The sequence below is a fragment of the Antedon bifida genome, chromosome 10, assembly GCF_963402885.1.
Source record: "Antedon bifida chromosome 10, ecAntBifi1.1, whole genome shotgun sequence".
In the NCBI taxonomy this organism is placed as follows: domain Eukaryota; kingdom Metazoa; phylum Echinodermata; class Crinoidea; order Comatulida; family Antedonidae; genus Antedon; species Antedon bifida.
The window spans coordinates 14,510,506-14,534,517 of NC_136235.1; the positions used below are offsets into that span (position 1 = coordinate 14,510,506).

Below are 24,012 nucleotides of genomic sequence, written 5' to 3' on the forward strand. Positions count from 1 at the left end.
TCTTTTAACGGTTCCGTATTTAACAAAACTTTGTAGCGTAAAATATGTAACTCTAGTCTAGGCAATACGATTAGATAAAATTGCTAAATTGGAGGCAACTTAGATAGATAGTATAGGCCTATATCAATGGATTAGAATAGTCACTCAAATATTGCGCATGCAGTAGAAACAGGCCGCGTTTGTTATGCAAATATGATTGTGCAGCTGGTGTAGTGGGAAGGTAGTTCGCAACGTATATGGCAACTAGAGTGTCCCAGATTCAACATGATAAATATTTCAAACAAATCGTTTGTTTTCGTTTTTTGTTGTATGGGGTTGAAGGCTGAGATGAGATACATAAACATTAGTAGGTAGGTCTACTCATCATCTTTGAGTATACGCGGTTAATAGATAGACTTTACTCGTAAAACTATTTATAGGGCCTATACAATTTTCTGTTCTTTATAACTTGAAATAGAAAAAAAAGAAGATTTCTGCAAGAACAAGAGCAATCAAGATGAATCGGTTGGAAAACAAATCATTTATTAAATCTTAATTTCTGCTTTATTACAAGTGGCAATGTTTTGAATACAATATTGTTAAAAAGTAAGAAAAAAAATTACAATTAGAGAAAGAAACTAGTAGCCGTATTCACTAAACACTTCCCAACTTTAAAAAAAGGAATTTCTTAAAAGCAGAAATGTTCTAATCTTAAAGCTTTCAATGTGCTTTTCTACTAATACAATGTTTATAAAGTACGGTGCTATTCATAAACTATGGAAACTGAAGGAGCACTCCAAAGAGAAAAAGAAAACATCAGAAATAACAAGGCCATATACATGGCTGCATTCGCGTGCGCAAATTTGAGTTATTGTTTACCGACCGCCCTACCGACATAGTAAGCTATAGAGTCGCGTTGCATGCGACTAAAATTGGATGTAAATTACACTACAGTACTAATTATACCGTGTTCAAATGATAATAACCCGTTACATGGCATAGTAGCTTAGTGGGGTACCGTAATATTACAATATTGAGTTGTGTGTTCATTTCTCATGCTCAAAACAAAATACCTGTACATTTTAAATACAAAACATTGTAGAAGGCATATAAGGAGAAATAAGGGCCGAAAGCCTACGTTGCAATTGACAGAGCCATTTTGTTAATTGTAGAACGTAAGAGCCATGTCTATTTGATGTAATTAACTGGTTTTTATTAATAAACTTATTTAATCTGACGTACTATCTATGGTTTCATCCATAGTATTACAAGCCTTAGGACCCAAGGCTAATTATTTACCTTTGTTAATTAGCAGCCCATGAATCCAACATACAAATGGCCAAACGTAATTTTAAGTCCTTCGCGCGTCACCAGAAAGGGGCCAATAATTAGAGAAATCCGACAATAAAAAAAAATGTACAGTAACTTTTATCAAGTCATTTTCAAGAATAATAAAATCTTTTAGCTCGGATAAATCGGACACAAAAACCATTCTTGACCATCAGTGCCCTATTGCCATTTTGTAGTAACCGATAACTTAAGTCCATCTACTATTCATCACCCAAGTCTTCAGGATTAACGAAATAGTATAAATACACAATTACGATATTTCAAGTCGATTTAGTCATCATCCAAGTTATCAGGATTAACAGAATAGTGGTATGGGTCCTGTAAAATCATTCTATCTTTTGGTAAGACCCCCATTCCTCCAAAATAAATATTGGCCAGTACTTCAAGCGGAGGCCCTCGAAAAGCATGCCGCATAAGGTGATGGTTGGAGGCCGAAAATATGCGTCTGGAACCTCGTAGAATACTCAACGATCTTTTCAAATCACCTTCCCAAAGATGTTCCCGGATGTTGTTGACGCATTTCTCGAAGTGGTCATATGATTCTTCATCTATTCCTGGATAGAAGAAACCGAAAGAACATTGGAATATTTAGTAGGCTAGGCCTATATTTAAAAAAGACACGATTTTGTCACTGAAACATAAATCAATGATAACGAAACAGAATGATACATTATGTTTATGATATTGACGATTTCCACACTAAACAATGAAATATATTATTTATTATTTCATATTGATTATGTATTTATTATGTATTATATACACTTTTACTCTCCTGATTATTAAACATGTCAAGCATCCGCCTTATGACTTTCACAACTAAATAATCAACATTCAAATTACCTGCAGAAGCTAAGGTATCCTGCGGGATCATACCAGATGAAATAATATCTTGTAAGTCTGCCTCCATTGTTATCCAAGTGATCTTTCTGAACTCATCAGGCGCAATTGGAGGTCCTTGGGACCAATACATCAGTGTCTCTATAATATCTACACGTTCTGATGGTGGGGGAAAATCTACAACTGTAAAATGCGATCTTTCTCTCTCACGATCAAGTGACTGTGCTTTATCATATGGCGATGTGTCTGTCTCTGTTCTATTACTTAGTGTAGGCCTAACATTAACATTTTCTTTAGGTAACTGTTGTTCCTCACTGGCCCAACCCACCACCTCAGAATCTACTGACTGTGCGCTCATTGTATCAGATGCTTCTGTTTTGGACGGACGTGTGTCTTCACTGTTATCTACTCCTTCCATCTAGAACTTCTCAATGAATACTTCTAAAATAACGCGTACTTGTACATTATACCATCGGCATTTTCTTTTGTAGTCCTAGACTAAACTATTGTCTCTTCTTCGACTATGGCCTTCTCTTTTCGGAGTTGTAAGTTTCTTCTCTCGTCTTTTAATAAGTGCAGGCCTAGGCCTACAGTAAGTTCCTGTTTGTAGGTAAATAAACACGGTTGTTTGCCACAGGAAAAACCGTACAAATAAAAAGAAAATGTTTCATATATTGTTAAAAAAGTGGACGATTCTATTAAATAAATGGGGATGGAACTAATTATGACTACAATAGACCTACAACCACATTATTAATTAGGCCTACAATTTTGTGCTGCTTTGATCATTAACAATCGTTATGAAAAAGTGAATAATAATAATAATAGACGCGATATATTTTAATACATACAAATACAATACCCACTCAGCAGGTATACCCTTTATTAAACAATGGACAAGGTACCATTGATTGATCAAATTAGAACTATGGAATTTTTGTTCGAACCGCAAATAGACTCCTTCAACAACAGATATACACAATGCAATTTAATCAGGGAATTCCCCGAAAGTTCAATTTGAATATTATTTTCAACCTTCTATTTATCATCAACGGCAATTATTTATTATTTAAAAAGAGGAAAAAGGGGGAGTGAGATTTTAAATAATGCAAATGAAATGAGATATGTTTACTGTTTACATAAGGCAATGCGAATTATAAGCTTTACCATAGAACCATTTGCTGTATTTGTAAGGCGTTAAAAAATAACCTCTGTGACTTTAGTAAAAACCTAAACAGCGATTACTTGTTATGACAAAAAGAACAAATTATGAGCAGTTATGATATGGTATACTTTAAAGATGACATAATTATGGTAACAAAAATGAAAAATGACATACTATTCTCACGTGAGATTGGGACGGATTCAGGATGATGTTAAATTAATACAAGTTCCTGTTACTATAGCAATGCGCAGCATCTCCAACGCAAGAGCAGATTGTACTAGCAGACGGTTTTTTGTTCAGATTGAGTACACCTTCTGCTCACCAATTCATTTTCTGTTTTTCTGTAGGCCTATCGCTGAGCTCCTTTATTCATTCATTCATTCATTCATTCAATCTTTTATTTCGGAAACTCTATCATGGTCTCTTTTTAAATATGGGGGTGTAGCTCCATAAAAGTATATAACGACTGTAACAATGAGGCTTCTCAGTCAAAAAATAAAAAGTAGGCCTATAATTAATTTAAAGTAAAATATAACAATTATAAAGCAAAATTAATATGTAAATTTACAATCTATCCATGATCCTTTTAAATTAGGCTCATTGTGTTTTCTTTAAATGCGTATATTATTACAAATTAAATGTATTTTATCTGGGATTAATATTTACTAATAACATTTTTTAAATTAGTGTTAGTAATATTAGTAGACAATTTCTAAATAGTAAACATATGACAGAGTAGGCCTATTTTTATAACTCCTTCATTACAATCAGTCAGGCGTGACGATCATAACAATTACAATATAGACACAACCAATACCACGTGGTGGTTTGACTTGAATTTTTGACACAGAGTAGATCGAGTGTAGGCTAGGCCTAGGCCTCCCATTAGGCAGTATATTTTTGGAATAAAACACAGTGAAAACACGTTGAGCTATGCTTTCGGTTTCACACATCAGAATGTTCTCACAAATGTATAAAGGAACAATATTTGCATTATCGTCTGGGTTTGGCAAATGCGGTGTTGCGGTGATCAGAGTGTCAGGCCCGAATGTTCGATCAACCATCAAGAAGTTGACGGGGAAAACACACCTTCCCAGACCTCGCCAAGCAATCCTAGCCAGCCTATACGACCCCATAAATAGGGATCATTTAGATAAAGCGCTTGTTTTGTGGTTTCCAGGTAATATAAATAATTGGAGTAATAGTATGGCATTACATATTGATATTCCTGTTTTCTAAGTTTGTAAAACCTCTAAATTAAAACCTTTAATTTCTATCAAGTAATGGCTGTAAGAAGAAGTCTTCTGTAGTTAGTTCCAATACTGATGGTAGCCCTACTAGTACTACTGTAGCCATTTCCAAAAGGATTGCTCATTAAATTCTTATTCAATGCTGGAGTGTGATTCCCAGGAAGGGACTAAAGTGTACATCTGCATATTAGATCTTCAGAAAGTAAAACTTTGTACCTGTGTTTTGTATGAGACTGGATTTATTCTCTTTTTTAGGACCAGCAAGTTTCACTGGAGAAGATACAGTTGAGTATCATGTTCACGGAGGACATGCTGTCATCCAGGCAGTGCATGCTGCCCTGGGAAAGATGGAAGGACTACGTCCAGCAGAGACTGGAGAATTCACAAAGAGGTGAGATTAATGTAAACATAATTGTCTATGAATGTTAACTGTTTGTTGTTTACAGATTCAAGTATGCGATTCATAGGTTAATTACATAAAATTTAAAAAAAATAAATGAACTTAATTAATTTAACTATTTTAATTTAATTAAAATAGTAATGCATTTATTATTTATGTTTTTTATTGTAATATATTATTATGATAATATTGTAATGAAATTGAAATTCAATAAATGGATTGAAGGTTTATGTATTTATTTTCGGAAGTTTTCCCATTATATTTTCTTACACAAAGAGCATTTCTGAATGGTAAACTTGACTTGACAGAAGTTGAAGGTCTCGGAGATCTTATTCACGCTGAAACAGAAGCTCAACGAAAGCAAGCATTAAGACAGATGGAGGGAGATCTGAGTCGCTTATACAAAACATGGACTGAAAAAATACTTCAGGTTTACTTATAAATTTGGATGATCTGCTATGTAATCTGTTTATTAAAATGGGTTTTTTTTTATCGCAGTGGCTATGCTTATGAGTCAACTACGATCTATCTCCACAAAGAAGGCGCAATGACATTTGACATAAATAACTAATTTTCGTATTTATTTTTTTTATTATTCAGCGAAGGTACAGTACTTTTACATCACCTCTGTAAGCTGGTCGAAAGGCTGAATTGCTTTTACTCCCCATCATCTTCTTTACTGTCAATTATGATTATGACTCGCTGTACGCATAGCACGGCGGTTTTAAATAGGATTGATACATGTATGTTAAATCATATTTCATATATATATCATTATTTTATTTGATTTTCTATAGTCTATTGCACATGTTGAAGCATTTATTGATTTTAGTGAAGAAGAAAACATTGAAGAAGATGTACTAGAAACAGGTAACGTTATGGCCAAACCAAGTATGTTATATGCATGTATTATAATGAAAGTAATAAACAGTAAAATGAAGGGCATGCGGATGCCTTTTCTCTCCTTCGTTTTTTCATTATTTAAATAAATTGTATCTTGTTTTTATGCATGTATTTTTAATTTTGGATGAATACAAAAACTGCTCTTGAAAGTAATATTATTTAATCTTGATAATTATTAGTTATATCTACTCCACTGAAACTGTACAATTCTAAAAGACTAAAGGGTCTAAGCCAACAGTAGGCCTACAGTTAAGGTTTCAACCTGACCACTTTTTTCACAAGGAGGCCTTAGACTACAGCACACAACACCAACCTCGCCACTTTATTTCTCCTGACTACAGCACTGCATTGTTATGTTTTTATCTTGCCCAGCAGCTCGTCTTCAAGTTCGAAAAATTTATTCCGAGATTATTCATCATCTTTCTGACAACCGGTGCGGTGAACGTCTACGGGATGGTGTACATGTTGCGATTCTAGGTCAACCTAACGTAGGAAAGAGTAGCTTACTTAATGATATATGTACGTCATTCTATTTTCCTGTATTAAGCCCATCCTGTAGTAAACTCCCACTCCCAAATTTGTAGTAATGTTTTTTGGAGGTGTTTCTATAGGAAAATGGGAATATGGTTTACACATGTGAATATGTGAAAAAGCATCTGTACCACCAATGATTTTCATGCAAAATAATGTATGATACTGTATTGTACAATAGTATTTTGTTGGGATATTAATTTCCATGTCTGCATGGTCTTAAGCTCTGTCTACTCAACTTTTACTGGACAAGAAAATGTGATGTGTCCATATATGGACACGATATGACATCATATCACAGACAGCGCTTAAAGCCCTGTCTACATTATCAAACTTTATGTGACAAGAAAATGTGATGTGCCCATAATATGGACATGATGACATCATATTATCACTACCATATTTGGGCATATCACAACCATATTTAGGCACATCACACTTTTTTGTCAAACTAGTTTGATAGTGTAGACAGAGCTTAAGAAATGGTGTTTCAAATTAGAATGGTTTGCTTGCTTAAAACTGGGTTGTTAAAGTTACTGAGTGCTTGGTATCAACAGAATATGAAATACATATATCTTTTAGGTCAAAGGCCGGCAGCGATTGTATCACCGACTGCAGGTACAACACGTGATGTTATTGAGACAACGGTGAATATCGGTGGTTATCCTGTTATTTTGAGCGACACCGCTGGTTTGCGTCACTCCGTAGACTCTGTGGAGCTTGAAGGCATAAAGAGAGCCAGAGATCGGTAAAATCCAAAAATGTACCTTTCTCACATTTTCAGATTTCTATATTCTGATTGAAGTCATAACAAATATTATTTTGATAGGAACCTTTAAATTGATATACTGTATATCTGTATATATATACAGTATATATATGATGGCAAACATATTTGGTGTGTTAACATTTTAGTTGTTTCTGTTTAATTTAAAACAATGTTTACTTTACAGTAATTTGTTTGTGTTGTAATATATGTTTTTAGGCACATTACCAAGAATTGAAAATAGCAAATGTTATCTCTCCCATTATTATTAATTAATATTACTGTATAAACAATAATATTAACTATTATCATTATTAACTTAAATAAAACTACAATATAAGTAGGAGTTGGAAACAAAATCCAGCTGTTTTTGAATATTTTTGTATTTGGTGCGTTTCTTATTTCTTCTTAAGATTTTTCATAAAATCCCTCCTCCCCCTTCAAAATCAATTGTTTGTCGTGTGAACAGATCATATGGTACATTTTATCAATTATCTCCATCACTTGTTATCATTACAGAGCACATCAAGCGGATGTGGTTATCATGATGACGGATACTTCTGAAGCTGTTGCGCAATCAACCAGTGAAGAAACGTTCATAACGTTCCTGAACAATCTACGTTCCTCATTAAATCTGGACACACAGGCGGACATAAACTCTGTAGATTATATAATTGTAATCAACAAGTCAGATGTACTACCTGTGGAAAGTGTTGATAGATTAAAACAATTAATTGAAAAGGTGAACTTTGGAAAGGATAGAATGGGTAAACAAATTGAAGATGTTAATTGTTGTTTGATATCATGCAAAACTGGTGAAGGAATCGATTATTTTCTGAGTTTACTAGCGGAAAAGGTTGAAAAAATGTAAGTTAGGAGCAAATTATTCTAAAACAGTGATAGTAATAAGGAGCGTTTGATTTGCGATGACCTATGACCTTAACTATGTTGTCATGTTAATTCATTGTGCGCAGAGAAGTGCATCTGAGTGGGCAAGGGCGGATCAAGCATTATAGACTAGTGGGGCTAAATATTTCATAAATGATAAAAACGATCTGTCGGGTTGCAGAAAAATAAAAGTAGTCATTACTTTATTTTGCTGTTAAATTTTTACACAGAGGCATTTCCTGCTTAACTTTGTCAAGCGCCTTTGAACATTATTATGGATACTGGCGCTATATGAATCTGATTGATTGAAGGGGGGGGGGTGGGCTAAAGCCTGCTAAGACCCCGCCTAAATCCATGCCTGGTGGGTTGTACTGTATTAGACAATATTGGTAAATAAATTCGTGGTTATAATAATACATTTAAATTTTATCCAAGGTGTATGAATCCACAGTCACACGCACCTAGCCTGACACAGCAACGTCACAGACATCATTTAGAGCAGGCCACAGCAGCCCTGGATGAGTTCTTTCACCAGTCTGATGTGGTGATAGCAGCAGAGTACTTGCGGACAGGCCTTCGACAGCTTGGTAAAATTACTGGTAAAGTTGGTGCAGAGGACATTCTGGATGTCATCTTTAAAGACTTTTGTATTGGTAAATGATGAGAGTTCTTTAATAAATGCGGAGATATTTAAGTATGTCACCGTCTAGTGATTTTTTTAGGACAAGATGGTCACAATCACCACCCCATCCATCCCCACTACATTACGAAGGAAAAGCTTCATAATAGATAAGAAAAATGCAATACTGAAAAAACTGATGAGATTCAAATTCTGCAATGGCTTTAAATATTTCAATTTTGTGTAATTAAATTAAAGGGTCTAAAACCAATGGCAACATTGACCTTTTCAGACCCTCTGAACGTCAGAACCTGATTTTCTAGACAAAATAAAAGGTATTAAAAAAGGTGAACAAGTATTATATTGTTGTGTTCATTTGTGTTTTGACTTATTTTCTGCTGGGAGCATCGAAACATAATGTATCTATTATTCACAACGAAACCTCTTGTTTTCAGTTTAATGTTTGAAGTCTTCTAATTTATGCTGTCGAAAATCCAATCATTGAATTGATTCAATTCTTCTGTGTGGGCTTTTTTTAGTATTCCATCATACAAAAAAATAGAGTTGTTTTGCTCCCCGTAATTGTTTGCTCCCCGTAATTGATACAAAAATAAAGTTTTATTGCTTATAGAAACTATTGTTAGTTATCACTGTTTCAGAATATAATATGCAGTACTCTGTATACAGTTAAAACATGTATGGAAATAAAATGTTTACATAGAGAAAATGTATGTACAAATTTTTAGTGGGACCATTGGTTTCGGTGAGTGAAGATTTGTCCAAAATATAACTAAACATTTTTGTTTTTTTGCTATTACTACATAGCTCACGAATTGTTTAAAATGCTCTTTAAGCAATTGAAAGACAAATTAAATGCAATAACATGTTTTTTTTTTTTTCAAAAAAGTTTCTCTTTTAATCAAATTACATATTAAAATAAAACAATAGAAATCCCATTAATTCCACTCAAACTACACTAAAATAATTCAATAGTATTTGTAATTAAAATAGGGAATGTCAACAACATAAATAGACTATTATATTAACCTTCCTATTTCAGGGATAAACAAGTTTGGAGTGGGCCTATATTCGAGGACTAAAAAGTAATAGTTACCAACATAGACACTTTGCATTGAAATTCATTTGCAAAGAGAATAAATGTATTATATTTTTTTAGGACAAGGTGGTCACAATCAATCACCACCCCCATATATTATGGGGAGGGGGGGGGGGGTCTTATAGGAAGGCCAATAAAAGTTAACTGTCCCTAAATAAATACAAAAAAATATGAACACACAAATTTACTTTCTAAAAAAGAAAACATTCAAGCTTAATTGGTTTCAACATTCCATTGGAAGCTTTTTTCAACATTCAGCTTTACCAATTGTTATGCCTCAAAAAATAAACAAATTAAATTATTGCTATTGAAAATTTAGAATAACAAAAAACATTTAAAATCAGATTCAATGTACAAGGCCTGGTTAATATTTTAAAAAGAACCATCATATCATCACTCAACTGTTTTACAGTATTTGTAATTAAATTTAAACGACATCAAACAGCAAAAAATATTTCACAGACTTGAATTGGTAAGAAAGCGTGTTGTTAAATAACCGATCTGCCACTACATAAACAATTTATTATTATTTATATAAATTAATAAGTACATCAATGTCCCAATATAGAATTTATAAGGATTACAATTATATATAATAAATATATACATACAAATATAAAATCATAAAATTAATACTACAACCAGTGCCCACATTTGAGAATGAACAGCAAAGTACTGAAATTCAAAGTTAAACAAAATAATTGTTTTTCTTGCAAAACAGTTTGCATTTTAACTAATCCTATCAATAGCTAATAGAAATACTGTACACCTACAGCATGTCACATGATTATTTGATTCTTTATTAATAGAATACATCCCAATCTCATTGAATTATATTATAATATTTATCTTTATTACTTAAATACTATTTTATTGGAACAGCCAACTCTTCCAATACCGGACACCCATGGGCTAGCCTAATATGTCTGGTTTTCCAGAAACTATGTTATTCCAAATGCATTTTTAATGGCAACACATAATTTGTTAACTTTTGGACCAAAAGAAAAGTGTGGTTTTGGGAGAGTTTCCAAAGTCTGGTATTGGGAAAGTTGACTGTATTTAGGAATAAACACAAGAATTTCTTAGAAACAACTTAGGCAGCATAGCATGGGCAGAGTAAAAAATACTCCACAATAGAAATAGCATAGCTTATCTTCATCCCGACGCAATAAAATGGAGGAAAGAAAATAAGAATGACTTTTATACACACATTATGCAATTGTTGGTAGATATTCCTTTCCGTAATGGTATTTCTTTTTATTAGCAAACCCATATATTCAATTTTTACCAAACAGTTTTCCACAGCAAAGGTATCTTGTGTTATATATTATTTTAAATATTTGTATGCTAACACTACAAAAGAATTGAAACGTCCACCCACATGTAAAACACAATAAAATACTCCGTCACTGAAAGTCCAACCTACTATAATCAGATTTAATTAAATATTTTGTTCAGGAAATTCTTTTCAATCCATAAATCTTTGTCTACACTATCAAACTTTATGTAGACAAAAAAAGTGTGACATGCTCAAATATGGTAGTGACATGACATCATCATGTCCATAAATGGGCACATCACATTTTTTTTTGTCAAAGTTTGATAGTGTAGACAGAGCTATCTACATTTTTAATGTACAGTTAAGAAATGAAATTAATTAATGTTGTAATTGTTTTTTCTATTGAAAGACAGAATAGAAACCCTATAGAATTTATACAAATTTATAGTAAATAAAAATTATTATACATCATCATCAACCATATTTTAATCATTCTGAGAACTGTCATCATCCTCGGGTTCATCCTTTTGTTCTTGCTCGTCATTCTGCTCATTGTTACCATATTGAGGTTGATTGTTCTCTTCAGCTTCTTCTCCATCATCATCCTCCTCCCCTTCATCCTCCACCTCTTCTGCTTTGTTTTCATCATCCTTTTCATTTATTGCATCATTTTCTGAAATCACAAAAAAAATGTGAATCAAACATACAGTTGCAAGTTTAATAAGTAATTCAAACTGCAAAATGAACATATGGACTGTAATAATTTGATACAGTTATATTACGGGTATGGATATTGTCATTCGTCCAGGTAGTATTACAGGTAAGTCGAAAAATCAACTGGAATTGCTGGTTTAAAAGCGACATTTCACAACCTATTCAGGTCATTTCATTCATGGCCTATCCAGGTCATCGATACATCGATTGGTCTGTGACCTGTGACAGGGTCGAGGAGCTATTAACCAAAGGTTTGGGGATTTTCTTGATTGCTGAATTGAAGGTTAATACTGTAGCTCTTCGGCCTCATCATGGGTCACAGACCAATCGCCACAATTTCATCATTCAGCCTGATAACACAACCTGGATAGATCGTGAAAGATAGGACCTGGATAGATCGTGAAAGATAGGACCTGGACAGATCGTGAAAGATAGGACCTGGACAGATCGTGAAAGATAGGTCCTGGACAGATCGTGAAAGATAGGACCTGGACAGATCGTGAAAGATAGGTCCTGGACAGATAGTGAAAGATAGGACCTGGATAGATCGTGAAAGATAGGACCGGGATAGATCATGTAAGATAGGACCTGGATAGATCGTGAAAGATAGGACCTGGATAGATCGTGACAGATAGGACCTGGATAGATCGTGACAGATAGGACCTGGATAGATCGTGAAAGATAGGACCTGCATAGATCGTGAAAGATAGGATCTGGATAGACCGTGAAAGATAGGATCTGGATAGACCGTGAAAGATAGGACCTGCATAGATCTTGAAAGATAGGACCTGGATAGATCGTGAAAGATAGGACCTGGATAGATCGTGGAAGATAGGACCTGGATAGGTTAAACGGTAGGTTAAAGTTAAACGTCGCTGTTAAACAAGTAATAAGTCCAGTTGACTAGATTTATTTTTCCAAACTGAATACAGTATTATTAATAACATTTCAAGTGCATAATTAATCCATATTAAATAATTATTTTATGAGTATCATTGTGGATTTTAGTAATTAGTAGAAACAGGCACAAGTTATCAATAACAGACACATTTTGTGGGGCCAGCCCACTATTTCAGTTCCATACCACTGTAGTACAGGTTTTTTCTTTAAAATCGTTCCTTTAAAAAAGTGCAGTTAGATGGATAAATGGATTAAACATACATTGCTACAGTACAGCACTTCAAATAAATTACTCTCATAAAATATGTCATTATGAGTGATGAGTGACATTACAAAATTGTTAAGATGCACAATAGTGATACAAACAAATTTCTCAGATTCAAAAGAAAAACATGAAAAAAAACCTCATGCATACATATGTACGCAGCTAGGTCAACAGGTTTGGGGCAAACCTCCATTTTAGAGTGAAACCACCTTACCAACTCCCACCTCTGACAATCCACATACTTTCATATAACTACTGATTGATCTCAGACATACAGTAGCTGTAGCTTTGTCTTTGGCCCCAATACTGTATGTCTTCATTACAGGCCCCTGGACCCTAGGCCCCTGTGGCTGTATTCACCAATCTCACTTAGGCTAAGGGAAAAATTAAGAATTCCCTTAACAAAGGGAAACACTTAAGGGGTATTCACAAATGAGTTAAGGGATTCACTTACCTAAGGAAAACCCTTAATTTAAGGGTAAAACTTAAGGGTAAAAATAATCATAAATATTCATGAGTTGTCCCATTGTCCAATCACAGAGGATTTAATTCCCCTATGGTCCAATCACTTTCCTCTCTAAAACTAATTTGCATATTTAAAAAAAGAGTAAGGAGATTGGGGAACGGGGAACAGGGAGAAAGTGAGTGGACGTGACGATGATCAATAAAAAGAAAATGGCAGTCAAAACAAAAACAAGTAAATGAATAGACCTAGACTAATTTGTATGAGGATCAAGAAAAATAGGTCTAGCCTAGATGCTACTAACAAATCAACATTCTGTGCAGGCCTAAACCTGTCTGTATTGAGGCATATGCACCCTAGGCTGGTTACTGGGAAGACCAACAGGGGGCCTAGCATCTCTACCTAGCCTACTAGACTGAGGCTAATTAATTCTATTACAACGAAATGAGAAGCCATCTTCCACGAAAATAATGGCAGTCAAAATAAAAACAAATAAATGAATATATAGGCCTAGACTAATTTGTATGGTGAGGATCAGCAAAAAAGGTCTAACTCTAGATGCTACTCAAACCAAACATGAATCCTAGGCTGGTTACTGGGCACACCAATAGGGGGCCTAGCATCTCTACCTAGCCTAGACTGGAGCTATCTACAAGTAGGCATAGTACTCGCACATACAGAATCGTCAGCACAACCAAGGTACTGAATAGTTAAGGGAACTTTTAAGGGACCTCTGAGGTCCCTTAAAAGTTAAGGGGAAAATAGACCAAGTTAAAGCCCCATTCCCTACGTTTTTTAGATCTAATTTAAGATCACAAACTATATTTAATGTAAAAATAATACTATATGGTCCTATTGCGATAACTTTTTTCGTCTTTAAACGGTTAAAAATGTGAAAAATAAGTCGATTCTAATAATTATAGCGGCCCGCTATAAATCCCAAAATGCATTGCGCGCGGATTGATATTTTTGTTTTTCACCTGTAATTCGCCCACTTTTCGATCGATCGTGAGGCCAAAACAAATGGAAGACTCCTAACTTTTCAGCGAAAATACCGGGCTTTCCCCAATTTATATCAACGGAGTGTTGCAAAAATAGAAATACAATTAATGCAGCAACTATACAACGTCAAGCTAGGTATATAGCTAGCGTACGATGTTCGTACGTTACCGATGTTTACCAGCTAGGCCTACAAAACTAAGCCTAGCTAGGCTAGGCCTAAGACCGTCCACGAGAGGTCGATCGCCGCGAGCTACTTAGGTAGTGCATTGTTTCTCACTTTTTATCATAATTTACCATAAAACGTACATTTAAGACAAGGAATGACATGGTTTAATGTTTTTAAAGTGATATATATGTATTATTTTCCAAAAAACGTCCAAAATTGCAGGGAAGGGGTCTTTAAGGGTTTCCCTTAACCTTAAACCCTTTGTGAATACCACTTAAGTGAAACCCTTAATATTTTCTTGATTTATTTTAAGGGAAATTCTTAGGATTTAAGGGAAATATCTCACTTAAGTGTGATTGGTGAATACGGTCACTGGACCCCATCCTCCGAATCCCTCCCTGTTTGAATATATCCGTTTATTCCTAGGATAGTGATACTTGTTTACAGATGCAAATTATAAAGTTAATAGTTAGTAAATCTAAAAAGCCAAAAATTACCATCACCATCTACGCTATCATCAAAATACTGATCTAAATTGAGAAATATTTGTATGAAGTTTCCTTTATTAAAAAGCATGTTTCACACGCACATGGAAAAATGATTTAAGATAGAATTAGATAATAATAAAGAAGGGACAGAGATGTATAAAAAAGCGATAGCGATTGAAAAAAGAGGACGATAGATGTATAGCGTGAGGGTCCTCCTAAATACCCACCAAGCATAATCAATCCCTCTACCAGTATAAAATGTAAGTTATAAAAATAGGTTATCTTTAAATTTCAATAAAGCTGAAGCTTGATTTGATGATCAACTATGACATTATTATTGTCTTAGATTAAGTTTCTTTTTTGCTATGGATATATTATGTCATCATGGTATTCCAAAATAAAAAAGAAAGAATATTATGACATCATTGTTTCTATAATGTACATATTTTATGATTGTATATTTATCGTATAGCTGAACAGATGGGATATTTGGATGGGAATGAATGTGGATAGTAAGCTAATAGGACAGGTGCTTTATTGGAAAACAATTCTCACCTTTTCCATCTCCATTCAACAAAGGCACCCGATTAACATCTAAATTCTGAGTGCATAAAAACAAAACCCCAAAATTTAATTAGTGAAAAAAAAAAAAAAAACCACAAATAACCAAGAAAAATCAATTAAAACTCTAGCAATTGAAAGTTGATAAAAACTTATTTGGTATTCTGGGCCAGCCAATCCACTTTCAAGTTCAATTTATTCTGGGCCAGTCAATGTCCTTCCAGAGTTTGCTTTAGTTTAGTCTATCTGGGCCAGCCAATCTAATTCCAGGGTTTGCTTTAGTTTAGTCTATCTGGGCCAGCCAATCTAATTCCAGGGTTTGCTTTAGTTTAGTCTATCTGGGCCAGCCAATCTAATTCCAGGGTTTGCTTTAGTTTAGTCTATCTGGGCCAGCCAATCTAATTCCAGGGTTTGCTTTAGTTTAGTCTATCTGGGCCAGCCAATCTAATTCCAGGGTTTGCTTTAGTTTAGTCTATCTTGGCCAGCCAATCTAATTCCAGGGTTTGCTTTAGTTTAGTCTATCTGGGCCAGCCAATCTAATTCCAGGGTTTGCTTTAGTTTAGTCTATCTGGGCCAGCCAATCTAATTCCAGGGTTTGCTTTAGTTTAGTCTATCTGGGCCAGCCAATCTAATTCCAGGGTTTGCTTTAGTTTAGTCTATCTGGGCCAGCCAATCTAATTCCAGGGTTTGCTTTAGTTTAGTCTATCTGGGCCAGCCAATCTAATTCCAGGGTTTGCTTTAGTTTAGTCTATCTGGGCCAGCCAATCTAATTCCAGGGTTTGCTTTAGTTTAGTCTATCTGGGCCAGCCAATCTAATTCCAGGGTTTGCTTTAGTTTAGTCTATCTGGGCCAGCCAATCTAATTCAAGGGTTTGCTTTAGTTTAGTCTATCTGGGCCAGCCAATCTAATTCCAGGGTTTGCTTTAGTTTAGTCTATCTGGGCCAGCCAATCTAATTCCAGGGTTTGCTTTAGTTTAGTCTATCTGGGCCAGCCAATCTAATTCCAGGGTTTGCTTTAGTTTAGTCTATCTGGGCCAGCCAATCTAATTCCAGGGTTTGCTTTAGTTTAGTCTATCTGGGCCAGCCAAACTAATTCCAGGGTTTGCTTTAGTTTAGTCTATCTGGGCCAGCCAAACTAATTCCAGGGTTTGCTTTAGTTTAGTCTATCTGGGCCAGCCAATCTAATTCCAGGGTTTGCTTTAGTTTAGTCTATCTGGGCCAGCCAAACTAATTCCAGGGTTTGCTTTAGTTTAGTCTATCTGGGCCAGCCAATCTAATTCCAGGGTTTGCTTTAGTTTAGTCTATCTGGGCCAGCCAATCTAATTCCAGGGTTTGCTTATAGTTTAGTCTATCTGGGCCAGCCAATCTAATTCCAGGGTTTGCTTTAGTTTAGTCTATCTTGTCCAACCAATCTAATTCCAGGGTTTGCTTTAGTTTAGTCTATCTGGGCCAGCCAATCTAATTCCAGGGTTTGCTTTAGTTTAGTCTATCTGGGCCAGCCAATCTAATTCCAGGGTTTGCTTTAGTTTAGTCTATCTGGGCCAGCCAATCTAATTCCAGGGTTTGCTTTAGTTTAGTCTATCTGGGCCAGCCAATCTAATTCCAGGGTTTGCTTTAGTTTAGTCTATCTGGGCCAGCCAATCTAATTCCAGGGTTTGCTTTAGTTTAGTCTATCTGGGCCTGCCAATCTAATTCAAGGGTTTGCTTTAGTTTAGTCTATCTGGGCCAGCCAATCTAATTCCAGGGTTTGCTTTAGTTTAGTCTATCTGGGCTTGCCAATCTAATTCCAGGGTTTGCTTTAGTTTAGTCTATCTGGGCCAGCCAATCTAATTCCAGGGTTTGCTTTAGTTTAGTCTATCTTGTCCAACCAATCTAATTCCAGGGTTTGCTTTAGTTTAGTCTATCTGGGCCAGCCAATCTAATTCCAGGGTTTGCTTTAGTTTAGTCTATCTGGGCCAGCCAATCTAATTCCAGGGTTTGCTTTAGTTTAGTCTATCTGGGCCAGCCAATCTAATTCCAGGGTTTGCTTTAGTTTAGTCTATCTGGGCCTGCCAATCTAATTCAAGGGTTTGCTTTAGTTTAGTCTATCTGGGCCAGCCAATCTAATTCCAGGGTTTGCTTTAGTTTAGTCTATCTGGGCCAGCCAATCTAATTCCAGGGTTTGCTTTAGTTTAGTCTATCTGGGCCAGCCAATCTAATTCCAGGGTTTGCTTATAGTTTAGTCTATCTGGGCCAGCCAATCTAATTTCCTTTTTGAGTTTGGTGGACTAGTAAAAAAGTACAGTGTTTCCACAACAGAAGATCTGCTCTTTTATAGTAATTTAAAGAATATCAGTAATTAGTTATGTTAGTGTAGGCTATTAAGGAAAATATCCACCATTTTTATCTAGCCCAGATAGCTATTGAGAACAAGAAAAACACAAAATAGAGACATTCATAATATTATGATTCTCAAATAGATAATATTCTAATACCAAGGATTATTTTATGAGGAAGGCTTAGTTTTTTACCTTCATGTACCAATAATTGTTAAGTGGATAGACACCAACTTACAAGGGTAAATACACCTGAACTTCAATATTCTGCCTTTTTAATAGTTACCAAAAATTACTCTAAAGTTGCTTAAAAATTCACTATCTTGGGGTCTCTCAAACAAACGTTCATAAGTGAGTGAATGTATATTTGCAACTATTTAAAGTAAAAAAAAATATCTATAAATTTTGAAATGAAACGCATGCATGTTAATGCAACCTACCTCCTCGTCCTCCTCTGCCTCCTTATCTCCATCATCCTTTTGACCATCTAAAACAAATAAATCAAATTTGTTGTCTTAGTGCCGTTTCACACTTGCAAATAGCATTTAATTATTGAATTTAAATAATTGTCAGGAATATTCAGAAAAAGTTAAAGTTTCAGTTAAGGGGATTCTTATCTCTTTATGACTTCATCATTAAAGCTGGGCAGGTTAGAGGTTTTGGTACAAACAAGGCAATCTAACAACAGGATGTTGAGCTCATCTTGCCAAGATAGGAACTCTTAACAGTCCTTTGATCTATGTCTGGCTGCGACAAATATCAACAGTACTGTACTACATATTCTCCACAGCACGGTGTCTGTTAACAAAACATTTGAGGAAGCCAATTGGCTAATTGAAAGTTTAGTGGGCGTGGAACTGATCATGTCATAGCCACAGAAAATCCTTTGATCTCCAGAGCTCAGCATCCAGTTATATAGTCTTGGTACACACTCATACAACTAGACACCCTGCTACACACAAATAGCGTACAAAATTTACAACAGTTATGTAAATATTAAATGTTTCATTTTCTGCACATAATTTAATTCCTGCAGAGAATCTATGTGGATTTGTAACTTGTTGTAATTTGTTATGACCAGGTAAAACGCAAGTAACAATTTACAACAATCATTACCCTCGACACTGTCTTTCTGATCTTCATTCTCAGCGGCCAACTGAGCATCATGGTAAGCTAAATCCTCATTTGGTACGGCTCCATCATCCTTATCTCCGTCTGAATCATGCACTCCGTCTTGTTCGGCCTTCAGTTTTTCCTCTTCTTTTTCCTCCACCTCCTCCTCTTTTTTATCTGGATTTTCATCTTCTTGTTTATTCTCATCTACTTGCTTATCTGCTTCATTTTCTTCTTCCTGGGGAACTTTCACCTGATCATTCACTTCCATCTCTGGTGGGCCAGGGTTTTGATCTTCTTGCTTGTCTAGTGTAAAACAGTTATATAGATAATTATCATTAAGGGTGTGTGACGCAGTGTGTTGGACAAGGACATTATTCTACAAATCAAATACTCACCCTCTACTACTTGTTGTTGTTGCTCTACCTCATTTTTTTCACCTTCTTCACTGTTAAAAAAAATAAAGAAAACATATTAGCTTAATTCAATACTCAACTGGCCTACAGTGCCTGTGTATCGCAGCCTACAGTAACAAGTAAAACAAATTCTGACCAATTGCCTATTGCTTTTTTTTTAGTGTCTGGCTTTGTAAACCGACTATACTTACTCTTGAGTTTCTGGTGCTTCTTGATTGGCAAGTTCTTCCTTTGACTTTTCAACCGGTGGGTTTTGGTTCAATCCCTCAATGCCATTTTGATGAAAGTTATACTGATTGTTATTATTTTGAGGATACATGTTCTGCTGTTGTTGATTCTGGAGACCTGTTTGTTGCCTCAAAAGATTATATTGCTGTTGTTGTGCTGGTGGTAGTTGCTGTGTATGGCCTAGATAGTTGTACTGCTGCTGCTGTGCAGCCTGTTGTTGCTGTGCAGCCTGTTGTTGCTGTGCAGCCTGTTGTTGCTGTGCAGCCTGTTGTTGCTGTGCAGCCTGTTGTTGCTGTGATACACCCATTTGGCTTCGTATTTGTTGTAGTTCCAATTGGGTCTTTTGTAAAACTGCTTGTAAGTTGCCATTCTCTGCCATGGCCTGTTTTCGTTGCATTTCACATGATTCCTGCTCGTCTTGAGCTCTCACAACATTTTCATTATATTGCTTTTTATGAGTCTCATGCATTTCCTGGTACTTTTCATATTCTTGACGCATATCATCTAACTCACCTTTAAAATAAATAAAATTAGTAATATTAATTGTTGTCTGTAATTATTTTTTATTTTGAGCTTTTGGAACAGATTTCCTATTGGACCAATAAAGATTCTGTATTAAAATATTAAGTGGTTCCAATTCCAATTCCCTTGAACTGAATATTATGACCAATGCTGTGTTTCCGCAGCCAAAACAAAATTATTGGTTAATTTTTTAACCATTAAAATGCGCATGATCAGTCATTAACAAACCACCAGATGCCCAATCACATCGCAAAAATGTTTTTTTCGGCTCAAAGGATAAAAAATATATATCTATTCATATAGAAAATCATCATTAGATCACACACAAGAAAAATTAACCAATAATTATCTCTCAAACCACATAATTATTGGTTAATTTTTCTCGTCGTGTGATCTCATGATGATTTTCTAGGCCCATTGTACTGTATAATCTGCAGGCTAATTAACTTACTTCTTACAACTTCAAATTTCCTAATATTTTCTGAGTAATTTCCTTGTAATGTGGTCTATATAAAAAAAAAGAAAGTAAAAATTATATTCTAAAACATACATTGTGTTAAATCAGACAATGATTTTCAATTTCAGAACGAAAACATTTTAGTGAAACTAGCTGGAGGATGCAGGATTTGCTACTATGAAGTGGTCTACAGTAGCCTGTACCACTACCATACAGGCCATACCATATTTCATTCAAATTTAATAATATATAATTTACAAGAGGTCAACGGTGACATACATGTCACTACACTTTGAGAAAGCCAACTGATAGTGGGCGAAACGTCAGGTAAATAATCGTTATTTACTATTATAACCTACGGTTGAGACATAATTAACTAATTACATTTTATAATATATAATATTATTTAAATCATTCATAATTTTGTCTACTTATTTGTCTGTCTATAATATTAAAGTAAACACTTAAAAAAATGTTTTAATTTACTGTACATTATACAGGAAAAAAGGGCACTTTTGACATTTTAGTTATCATGTGGCTATTAAGTCTGTGTTCATGGGTATAATATTAATGTACAGTACTCAAAGAAAATGCAATATCAAATACAGTATGTACAACAAGAACAATGATATCTAAACAATACTGTAAGGCAAAGCAAACAAAGTATATTTGAACACTGAAATTAGCATGTGTTATTCTGCTCAACATTTTTTCATTAAAAGGATTTTCAGTGTGAAAACTGTCGTCCTACTCCATTGAATATTTACTTAAATTGCCTATTGGACTCAATAAAGATTCTGTATTAAAATATTAAGTGGTTCCAATTCCAATTCCCTTGAACTCAATATTATGACCAATGCCGTGTTTCCGAGTTTTATATTAGGAATGCAATTAAGTTAGGATACGATACCGTATCTTTAGTTAGCCACGCTGATAACACTTTGTTCCTAAATAAGAATTTATAAGCTAGGCCTAGGCTAAGTACTAGGCCTAATTCTAGAATACAGAAACCGTTTCAAAAGAGGCCTACTTACTACGTACTATAACCTATACTGTAGCCTCATTATATGAGTTTGTTTGTGTAGGGAAAACGGTGCCAGGATGGGGCCAGCTGCATGTGTGCGCTGATTTCTGTGACTCAGCCCTGGGGCTACTGTCTAAATCATAGTATTTGAGGGCCCCTTTATTGTCCGCATTTGCTTGTTGTTTATGGTCACCATCTGTAAACAAAGTTTAATAAAAAATATAGGCCTAAATATGCCATTTGGAATAAAAATAAAACCCTCATATATATATAATAGTAACTATGGACGAATGAACTAGACGCAACACAATTTCCAACATTGAATTATAATTCCTTTACTTCTAATTTGGCTATCAACATATTTCTACTGTAGTGTATAATGTATAATGAAATAATATTTGAGATTGAGTGCATGTTTTAAATGCTTTATGTAACGTCCACCAACTACATGAACTTGCTCTATTACTACAGGACAGCATCGACGTTGTAGCCCGTTATTAAACTTCTGGATTCAACATTGCTAGGTCTAGCCCCGGGGCTGAGTCACAGAATCAGCGCACACATCCATGCAGCCTGGTGCATTCTCTACAGACGCAATATGAAAAAAAAAATCCAAAGTCCTTATACGATGACATCACACACGTACCAGTACCCCATTGGCTGATTATGACTTAATGCAATTTTACCATACCTTTAGCAAATGGAAGTTAGGATGGTACCATATCTTTAGCCATGGCATTAATATTTTGGGGTTTTTTAAATTTACGCTGTGGCTAAAGATACGGTACCGTATCCTAACTTCCGGTTGATCACTGTTTTCGCGATATGAAAAAAAATCCAGCAACCCATTGCCGTTGGCTGATTATGACGTAATGCAATTTTACCGTACGTTTAGCAAACGGAAGTTAGGATACGGTACCGTATCTTACTTTAGCCACGGCATTTAATTTAATATAAAATTACCTTTTTTTAGTAATTTATTTTATATTATTTTATATCAACATTGCCAATATAAAAAAAATATGGATTGAAAAATACCACAAAAAATGTATTATATGATCTAAAGTGAGACGTTTCGGCCCATAATTCGATTCATCTGCTAATCTATGCAGGTCTTCCCGCGCCTTAGCCTATTTAGTATCAAGTATTAGAATTAGGCTAGGCCTATATTATTAGGCCTAGGCCTAGTGGATTACTTACAATTGCAGCTCGGAATGTATCTCTTTCTTGTCTAGTGTAATCTAAGTCATCTTTCATAGTTTCTAAGTCTCGTTCAAATTTATCTTTTTGCTCGTCAGCGCTTAGTTTTAAAGAACGCAACTCGTCGTTTAAGTGGTTCACTTCGGTGATTTGGTTTTGGAGGGCCGTACTTCGTTTTTCAAGGTGGACCTTCTTGACGGCTAGCTCTTCTAGCGTGTCTGTCATTTCTTTAACTTCTTTTTGTAGAGCTTTTCCTCTTGATGAGACATTCCAGTAATTGAAAGCAAGTATACATATTACTAACAATAAACCAATTGTAAGAAATTGTGGAGTTTTTCCAGGCCTAATGTGCCCTCGCCCTCCATTTCCACCCATGTTTGTTGGTGATGTGTACACGACGAATGTTAACGCAGGCGCGGCGCATAGTAAAACTAATACTACAGAGGTCGCACTATCGAAAAAAGATGTTCTCATTATTGTCAGTGGTGTTTTGGTTTATTTGAGTAATAAAATATCATTTGAGTTTTTTTCTATGAAAGAGAATAACTCTATTAAAACCGCAAAATGGCCAATTAAAGTCTCAATTTATTAATATTCATTCAATTTAATCATTCAATCTTTAAGGATTTGCATGGCAGATACACTAGTACAGTAATAGGCCTATAGTAATATTTCAGGTTGAAGTACAACCATGGAGAATTTTTTTAATAGTAGGCTATTGGTACAAGGTAAAACGTGTATTTTTTTTATAGTTTCCGAATTAAACTTACCCTTTTTTATCTCAATTTTATCGAAGAAAGATTTACGAGAGGTCAGATCATTCCAATATTGGACCCAAAACGGATGAAGGATCTTGTTTTTATAAATGAATTAGAGTCTTGCGGGTATATCGGCCTATTATGTAGTGAATTTCTCGAAGCTATCCATTAACAATTTTTGACGACGTAAGATAAGTCAAACTATGAGATACAAATGAAAAATACACTTGATAAGCATCAACCTCTGAATAAATTTCAGGGCCAATTAAAGTCTGAATTTATTAATATTGATTCAATTTCATTCAATCTTTAAAGATTTGCATTATTTCAGGTT

At 34.9% G+C, this 24,012-nt stretch overlaps 3 protein-coding genes across 9 annotated transcripts; 1 reads left to right on the forward strand and 2 right to left on the reverse strand.

The window, feature by feature from the left end:
• Positions 1–514: 514 nt before the first annotated feature.
• On the reverse strand, positions 515–2,807 carry LOC144854897 (uncharacterized). The gene is made up of 2 exons (XM_078712912.1): positions 2,173–2,807; positions 515–1,883 (listed from the first exon to the last, which is right to left on the reverse strand). Exons 1-2 carry the CDS (start codon positions 2,585–2,587, stop codon positions 1,600–1,602), a joined length of 699 nt encoding a protein of 232 aa, XP_078569038.1. The 5' UTR covers positions 2,588–2,807; the 3' UTR covers positions 515–1,599.
• A 1,383-nt stretch (positions 2,808–4,190) lies between these two features.
• On the forward strand, positions 4,191–9,014 carry LOC144853708 (5-taurinomethyluridine-[tRNA] synthase subunit GTPB3, mitochondrial-like). The gene is made up of 8 exons (XM_078711487.1): positions 4,191–4,514; positions 4,840–4,975; positions 5,261–5,414; positions 5,782–5,854; positions 6,263–6,406; positions 7,001–7,166; positions 7,704–8,051; positions 8,508–9,014. Exons 1-8 carry the CDS (start codon positions 4,268–4,270, stop codon positions 8,731–8,733), a joined length of 1,494 nt encoding a protein of 497 aa, XP_078567613.1. The 5' UTR covers positions 4,191–4,267; the 3' UTR covers positions 8,734–9,014.
• A 574-nt stretch (positions 9,015–9,588) lies between these two features.
• Positions 9,589–23,324, reverse strand: LOC144854888 (uncharacterized). Of its 7 annotated transcripts, none has more exons than XM_078712899.1 (10): positions 22,921–23,324; positions 20,691–20,745; positions 20,019–20,230; positions 19,681–19,946; positions 19,472–19,521; positions 19,077–19,379; positions 18,401–18,447; positions 15,641–15,686; positions 15,095–15,127; positions 9,589–11,760 (listed from the first exon to the last, which is right to left on the reverse strand). In XM_078712899.1, the coding sequence occupies exons 1-10, from the start codon at positions 23,293–23,295 to the stop codon at positions 11,573–11,575; spliced, it is 1,575 nt and encodes a 524-aa protein (XP_078569025.1). In that variant the 5' UTR covers positions 23,296–23,324; the 3' UTR covers positions 9,589–11,572. The 7 variants fall into 7 exon arrangements, with proteins under 7 accessions (XP_078569025.1, XP_078569024.1, XP_078569023.1 ...); XM_078712898.1 differs by having other exon boundaries at positions 19,681–19,964; XM_078712897.1 differs by having other exon boundaries at positions 19,681–19,982.
• Between the last annotated feature and the right edge of the window lie 688 nt (positions 23,325–24,012).

Excerpts from the sequence above, each read along its gene's own strand:
- LOC144854897 (XM_078712912.1), bottom strand. The coding sequence starts at position 2,587 with ATGGAAGGAGTAGATAACAGTGAAGACACACGTCCGTCCAAAACAGAA. Across the intron at positions 1,884-2,172 it reads GGATACCTTAGCTTCTGCAG|GAATAGATGAAGAATCATAT; the intron begins GTAATTTGAATG and ends TCTTCTATCCAG.
- LOC144853708 (XM_078711487.1), top strand. The coding sequence starts at position 4,268 with ATGCTTTCGGTTTCACACATCAGAATGTTCTCACAAATGTATAAAGGA. Across the intron at positions 4,515-4,839 it reads GCTTGTTTTGTGGTTTCCAG|GACCAGCAAGTTTCACTGGA; the intron begins GTAATATAAATA and ends TCTCTTTTTTAG. Across the intron at positions 6,407-7,000 it reads TAGCTTACTTAATGATATAT|GTCAAAGGCCGGCAGCGATT; the intron begins GTACGTCATTCT and ends TATATCTTTTAG.
- LOC144854888 (XM_078712894.1), bottom strand. The coding sequence starts at position 23,295 with ATGGGTGGAAATGGAGGGCGAGGGCACATTAGGCCTGGAAAAACTCCA. Across the intron at positions 20,231-20,690 it reads GAAATTTGAAGTTGTAAGAA|GTGAGTTAGATGATATGCGT; the intron begins GTAAGTTAATTA and ends TTTATTTTAAAG. Across the intron at positions 15,128-15,640 it reads GTTGAATGGAGATGGAAAAG|ATCAGTATTTTGATGATAGC; the intron begins GTGAGAATTGTT and ends TTCTCAATTTAG.